This window comes from Anser brachyrhynchus, assembly GCF_964034855.1.
Source record: "Anser brachyrhynchus genome assembly, chromosome: 2".
NCBI classification, from domain to species: Eukaryota; Metazoa; Chordata; class Aves; order Anseriformes; family Anatidae; genus Anser; species Anser brachyrhynchus.
Window position 1 is genome coordinate 152,392,930 of NC_137695.1, and position 7,235 is coordinate 152,400,164.

The 7,235-nt window shown below is 54.1% G+C and overlaps 1 protein-coding gene across 2 annotated transcripts in view; it reads right to left on the bottom strand.

Moving 5' to 3' along the window:
* ADCY8 (adenylate cyclase 8) overlaps positions 1 to 5,049 on the bottom strand; it is a 127,904-nt gene extending 122,855 nt beyond the window's left edge. For both annotated transcript variants that reach the window (XM_080580712.1, XM_080580711.1), the window contains exon 1: positions 1,866 to 5,049. In XM_080580712.1, the coding sequence (XP_080436838.1) occupies positions 1,866 to 2,804 (939 nt within the window). In that variant the 5' untranslated portion in view covers positions 2,805 to 5,049. The remainder of the gene's footprint in view (positions 1 to 1,865) is intronic.
* Positions 5,050 to 7,235: the final 2,186 nt, after the last annotated feature.

Here is a 7,235-nt window from a genome sequence, read left to right on the forward strand (position 1 = left end):
AAAGGGCCGAAAGAGGAGCGTAATTAGGGGGAGATAATTGGACTCCGGGGGAGGGGGGGGGGGGGGGGGCTGGTGTAAATGGACAGTGAAGTGTGGCAATCCCCGCGGATCCTGTTAAGGAGATTTGTATACGGAGTTCATGAAGACAATCATCTGGCTGGTAATCTCTCTTTGTGCACCACTCAAAGGCGGTTCGTTCACACAGCTGGAAAGGTACTGGGCTGCGAAATGAAGATATTAGTATCTCTCCCAGGAAATGTCTTTGTTAGGGATGTCTGTGGGAAATGAGTGTGGGGGTGGGAGGACCAGCTAAACAGCCGTGATACCTGCGCATAATGAGACAGCAGTCCTTTACTCACAGCTCCGGGATAGGACGTGGAAGTGCATTAAGAAATGAGCATAACTCACACAGCTTTTGACCCAGCACTAATAGCACCGGCAGTGCATGAGAGTGGGACACGGCACACAGCTGCAGTTCATTCATCAGCACGTTACCAAGAGCCGAGCAACAACAACTCTGCCCAGTCTAATTGCTTTACATCCACAGAGCTCATCGAGGCACAGCACACTGGGTCAGCTTCCCCCAAAACAGGGTGAGCTTGGCCACTGGGAGGTGAGGTCAGGCAGCCCCACAGCTCACGTGTGTGGAGGAAAGGCACAGACAGGGGTTACAGAAGTGCCAGGGGCTGAGGGATGTAGATGTGTCCCATATGCCATCATCATCAACACTTACAGGTGAAAGATCAGCCACTTCCCAGCTGCGCATCCCGGCAGTCATGTAAACAATATGCCACCAGCAGCACATTCCTCTGCACCCTCCCTCCCTTGGGGATTATCTGCCAGTACCTCCACCCCCTCCTCACCGATTCCCTGGAGCTAGCCAAATGGAGATGATAATCTGCTGTGAAATATTGGTAGCACAGAGCTGTGACAGTCTGGGAAGAGGTGGGGGGAAGGGGAGCAGCAAGAATCCCCAGGATTAAGTTGCCCTAGAAAGACAACGTTTTCTTGCTTTGCAGGGGTTCACTGTGTCCTAGCTTTCCTATGGAAGAAGCCAGGTGAGTGTAAAGTCAGGTCAGTCCCAATTTTAACAGGATTTATCTCGCCCAGTGCCTCTCAACTGTTTGCACTGCACCACCAGTCCCCAGTATAACTGGTTACCTGTACTATACATCACTTCTAAGGATGCAGCACAACATTTGTCCCATCACCAACAGCAAAACAGGTTTGTCAGTGCCCTCCAAAGACAACCCAGGAGCTCACACCCAACCTCCAAGGGGACCTTTCCCCTGATTTGGTTGGAGTATTGCTTTGCTCTCCTTGCAAAAGGGCAATGTGCCCTGCTCCTTTCCCATAGCCCAGATCAAGCTGTGCTCACACATGAAAGTCATCCCAGCAGATCCAGAGTTAAAAGGCATGATCACGTAAATGAGAAATTAGCAGTGAGAGAGCTTGGACAAGACAGAGTTATCTTTCCTATCTCATCCTATGCACCACTGCTGGAAGTAAGGGAGGGAAATGACAAATGTCCCATCCTCCTGACTTGTCCCAAAAAGCTGTTCCAAGGGACAACAGTGAAGTGAATGCATAAGCAGAGGGAACAGGGTGACCAGGAAACATCCCCCTCCCCAGCTTGAGGTGAAAACTCAATCCCCTGCTTCTCTCACAGGGCAAGGGAGTGATAGGCAGTGGGGGAGCGAGAGGGAGGGAGAGAAAGTTGCCCTTTGCCTATGGACTCCCCCCTAGGTAGTGAGCCTCTGAGTACCTCAGTAAAGGGGAAAGGATCTCTTGGGACTCCCCACACCTCCTCTCACCCAGGTTGATGGGGAAAGAGGAAAGTTCCCACCCATTCCTCACCGCAGTACCTGGTTGAGGGAAGTCACGGCCAACCTGGGGATAACCAGCTGCATGACGAGCTGCAGGACGGAGGTGACCAGCCCGGCCAGGATGGCCCAGGTGAGTGGCAGCGGGAGCATGCTGTAGGTTGCAAAAAGCGTGAAGAGCACATAGCCAATGCCATCCCCAAGGAGGCCACAGCCCAGGCCAGCCGCCAGGATCTGTGTGGCCATGGCCACCCAGGTGACCACACCGCTGTACTGCAGGTAGGTGTATGAGGTTGTGTCCTTCCTGACCACCACTAAGGCACAGATCACCACCTCGATGCCAGTGAAGAAGCCCAAGAGAATGCCCTTAATGGGGTCCATGGGAGCAGAGGCCAGAGTCAGGTGGAGGAACAGCAGGGTCAGCTTGGTCAGCACATCCAGGATGTTCATGACCACCTCGGATTTGCGCCGCTGGCCCAGGAAGTAGCGCTGATAAAGGCGCTCCAAGTCCCTGGACTTGAAGGAGTTGCGGAGCGTGGGGAAGATCACCCCGCGGTAGGTGTAGCCCCAGTTGAGGAAGAAATCGGAGTTACTGGGGGCACAGTCCAGGGGCAGGAAGCCCAGGTCCCCGCTGCTGCTCGTGCGCTCCGGGAAGACTTTGGTGCCTCCGTTGTTGTGGCGCTCGCCGCCCAAACTCCGGCCGGCCGACTGTCGCCGGAGGTGATGGTGGTGGTGGTGGTGGTGGTGAGGGTGAGGGTGGTGGTTGGGGCAGCAGGTCTCCTCGGAGCTGAAGCCCTTGCCCCCACCGCTGCTGCTGCCGCCGCTGCTGCTGCTGTGCTCCTGGATGAAGCGCTGCTCGGTGATGTGGCGCACGGCCGTCTGCCACAGCAGGCGCTGGGGTCTGCTGCTGCCGGGGGGGGTCCTGTTGATGGTGTAAAGTTCATCGCTGTCGCTCAGGCACCGCACCTCCGAGAGCTCCATGGCGGTGACTGGCGGGGGGCAGAGCACCGGCGGGGGGTGGGGGTTGGAAAGAAGGAGGGGGGGACACGGAGGGGGGGGACCCGGGGGAGAGGGATGGAGCCGCGGGAGAAGAGGGAGGGGATGGAAAGGGTGGTGGTGGGGGGATCACATTTATAGGCAGGTCTCCGGGGCCGGCTGCTGGGCTGGCGGAGGGGCTGCTCTGCGTTGGGGTCCGGCTCAGCGCTTGCGGCCCTCGCCCCTCGCCCGCTCCCGCGGCTCCCCGCGGAGCCGCATCCCGCGGAGCCCGGCTGCGGAGCAGCCCCGGAGCCCCGGCGGGTTGGGTGCGAGCCCCCCCGGGGGCGGCGAGCAGGGAGAGAGCCGAGCCGAGGGTCCGGAGAGGAGGAGGGAGGAGAGGAGCATCTACGGGAGCAGCCCCGCTGCCCGGCGGGCGATCCTCGGCCCCATCCCGAGGCTGGAGGCGCGGAGGGGCGATGGGGAGCCGCCTTGCCGAGAGCCGTTCACAGCGGGCAGCTCCGCTTTTGGGGAACGCCGGGGTTCCTCTCCGAGGTCTGGTCCCCGGGAGACGCTGTAATCCCCGCGGCTGCGGTCAGAGGGAACCCTGCGAGTGCGGGCAGGGGGGCAGAGGCGGCGGGGTCGCGGGCATCCTCGGTCACGGCGTCGGAGCCGCCGGCCGGGGGCTGCCCGCCCGCATCCCCCCGGCGGCGGGGCATGCCCTGCCGGGCTCGCAGCCCCGGCTCAAAGGGGGAAGCCTCTGCCCGGGGGGGTTTCGGGGCTGCCATCCATCGCAGAGGCTCGGTTTGCTTGGTAACGAGGAAAAAAAAAATGGGGAAAAAAAAAAAAAAAGAGGGAGAAAAAAAGGTGGGAAGAAAAAGAGGGGGAAAAATAGAGGGGAAAATTAAAAAAATAAAAATAAAAAGAGAGAAAACTAAAAAAGCTAAAGAGCGAGGAATGAAAATCCCGCCCTAAACTCAGAGCCCTGCGAAGAGCGCTGGGAGCATCCCAACTTCTCGGCGGCTCAAGGCAAGGAGGGCTTCGTCTCCGGGGCTTCCCCCGGCTGCAGGGAGGAGGAGGAGGAGGAGGAGGAGAAAGGGACGAGGGGCAGGCTCGGCAGGGCGCGCTGCGGCGGGCAGCCGGCGGCCGGTGCTGCTGCCCCGGGAGCCGCGGGGACCGGCGGCCACCGCCGCCGCCGCCGGAGTGGTGCTGCGGGAGGGCGGCCCGGGAGGAGGCAGAGCCCGGCTCGGTCAGCTGATGCCCACGACATCGGCGGGGCTGCCCGCATCCCCCCCCCGCAACCCGCCCGGTTAAAGCAGCCGCAGCCGCGGCTCCGGGAGGGGGAGTGACGGGGGTGCGGGGTGCGGGGTGCGGGAGGAGGACCTGGGGGACCCCAGGGTAGGATGGGTGCTCAGCAAGCCCTCCGCTTGTGGCTGAGGTTTGTTTAAATCGCACTTCTCGGAGGTGCCCTGCTCCGTCCCGCAGTGCCTAGAGGATTTGTTCGTCTGTCAGTAAGGGCTGGTGCTGAAGCTGGGCATCCCTCTGCCCTGGCAGCCGAGTGGGAGCAGGCTCAGGCCCTGTCTGGGAATTACTGCTCTTGCCCAGGGTGGGGGAGCCTTGGGAACCATCTTCACCTCTGTCTGGGTGAGCTCAGCACCTCCGACAAAGGTGCTATCCCTGCCAGGACTGTGGCAGTAACCACCCCGGGTCAACCGAGTGTGTGTATCATGGCTCCCATCCTCAGCATTTACGTTAAAAATACTGAATGAAGAATAAAAACTGTCCCATGCACACAGGCTGCAGTTAGAGGCACTCCTCACCCCCCCCCATGTTGCCAGGTGAAATTGTTCCTGTTCCTCTGCGTGTTGGCTCTGCTGGTGCCAGCAAACCCGAATGCTTTGTGCACAGCCTGGAGAAGTGCAGTAGGAGGTATCAGTCTTTACCTCTTCCACCTTTTCTGTTCCCAGAATAAATCTTATTAAAGTGGCTGAAGCCTGCCCTGGGGGAAATGCAGTTTTTGGAGCAGAAACACTACCAGTAGGAGCAGCTGAAACAGAAAAAAATCAACACCTTAGACTACTGCAAATCCAGGAGAGGAGTTTTCTTTTTATTTCAAAAGACAATAATGATTTCTGCTGAATTCTTTGAGATAAATGGGTAGCTGCCTTCTGTCAGCAGTGAGGGTTTGTGTGGACAGAGGCACTGCCTGGAAGTTCAGAGTAACACTTAAGAAGTGAGACCTGAATTTCACTCCCTCCACATATTTTATTTTTATTTTTTAAGCGACTAGCTGTCAGCAGCTTCAAGTACAGCATGGTTAAATTAAATTGTTTTATTCTGGGTGGTATGGGTAGTGCAGATCCCATTTAAGTGTCTGATTTCTCACCCTGCCTGGGACAGGAGCCGTGTTACCCAGCTTGTAGCCCTGGCTTCTGCTGGGAGCCCGGGTGCGTGACCATGCCATGTGGTGCTCCTCTTCCAGTGTGCCTGATCCTCCACGAGCAGCCCTCCGACTGTCATCATGTAGCTCACCTTTTATTATTATCGTAAGGAAGGCACAGAGATTTAGGAAGGATTTAACTGATTGTTTCTGTACTTGCACTACAATGGATCTGAGGACTCCAGCCAAGTCTGCGTCCCATGTGTGAGGCAGTTTTGTACAGATATAAGCAGAGGAAATTCTTGTTCTAGAGAGCCCAGATAAGGAACAAGTGGTGCTTTTGTGAACAGGGATAGGTCTTTCCTGTGGGTCAACATGACCCTCTGGCATGCTGCTAACTTGGAAAGGGTTAATACTAGTTTTGCAATAAAAACAGAGACACACATCCTTACTCCTAGATAAATCCCAGGGAAAGCAGCACTACTTAAAGATGAAAATGTTCCTGTAAGTGGGGAAGTCATAACATGGTAAAAGAAATTGTAATTATTAATGGTATTACCCCAGAGCACAGCAACAACCATCTTGCTCATTCTGATTGCTCAACACAAATCATGAAAAATCAAAGGAAGAGGAGACAAATATGTAACACAGCTTACAGAGACATCCATTCCAAAGAAATAAGATGAATCAGCTCTCAGTTGTATAATATTGCTATAATCACTGAATCACAGTACTGGAAGGGTCCTTGGGCCCCATAGCAGACTGAGCTCTACCCTTACCATTGTTTCTGCAGCGAAGGCTCTGTATCTCCCCAGGCAGTCTATTTCTATGCTTCTCCATCCTTATCATTTTCATAATATCTAACCTGAATATTCTTTGCAGCACTCACTAAGCACTTCACTTCCCGTCTTGTCCACCGTGGACAGGCAGAACAGATTATCCTGGCAGCAGTCTAGGCATATTTAATGAATGCCTCTTCCACCTCTTCCCTCTTTTCTTAGGCTAAACAACCACATTTCTGACATATTTTTTTTTCCTCACAGGCCATATTTCTAGGTCTCTGATGATTCTTTTTAGTTCGTTCTGTTTTCTGTACACTTGTTTAATTATTTGGTTTTCTTTGTTCCAGTCTGAGATGCCCACAACTCAACTAAGTTCCGCACTGGAAAAATTACAATGGTTTATGAGCTGCACTTCTATTTATACGCCATGTGAGATGTCTGCTTTCTTCCAATCACAGGCTTATCCACAACTGATGACTTACTGAAGCTTCTTTGCTGTCCTCAAGGCCTGGGCAGGTGTTACTTGCTCCATATGTGCATAACTGCCTACGTGAAGTACCTTGCATTTAACTTTACTAAAGTTCATTTACTTTTTCCAGCCTGTATTCCCAATTTGCTTAGATTGCGTTGAATACTAAACCTGCCCTCCTCCATGCCAGCAGTCCACCCTAACTCTCTGCCATCTGTGGGTTTAGCAAGCCTACTCCCTCCTCAGTGGTGATGGCAAAGTAGTGCAGTGCATTTAGGTAACAGCCTCTGTGTGCATTTCTTGTGTATATTTCTGAATCTCAGCCTCAGAAATACTGGATGTCTTCGTGCAAGACTATCAAGAGGGCACAAGAGCTTTCTGAATGTAGAGACCTGCAGCAGCAATGTCCTGGGACCTGCAGAGTGTCAAGGAAGGATGCAAGAGAGGTATGGGTCTGCCAAAGCCCTTGTTGCCACTACCAGGTGGATGAGCTGGGGTTAAAACAAGGGAATTTCACACATCCTTCCTGAGCCCTGTGAGTCCTGAGAGGGCTCAGTTGGACCTTGATTAGTACTGCACATTATTCTGTCTCTGTTGCTATTGAATTTTTTTTTTTTTTAATAGAGCTAAATGACTTGGCAGTGTCACAAAATCACTAAAAGCCATTTAAAAATAATACTGTCACTAGAAGGCTTTTGAAGGATGAAATCAGGCAGAATTCATCCCTCTTCTGTCACCTGAAAGTTTATGTCACACTCCTCTCCTTCTTCCCCCTCTCTACCCACAGCAGTAACATTTATGTGCAGCTT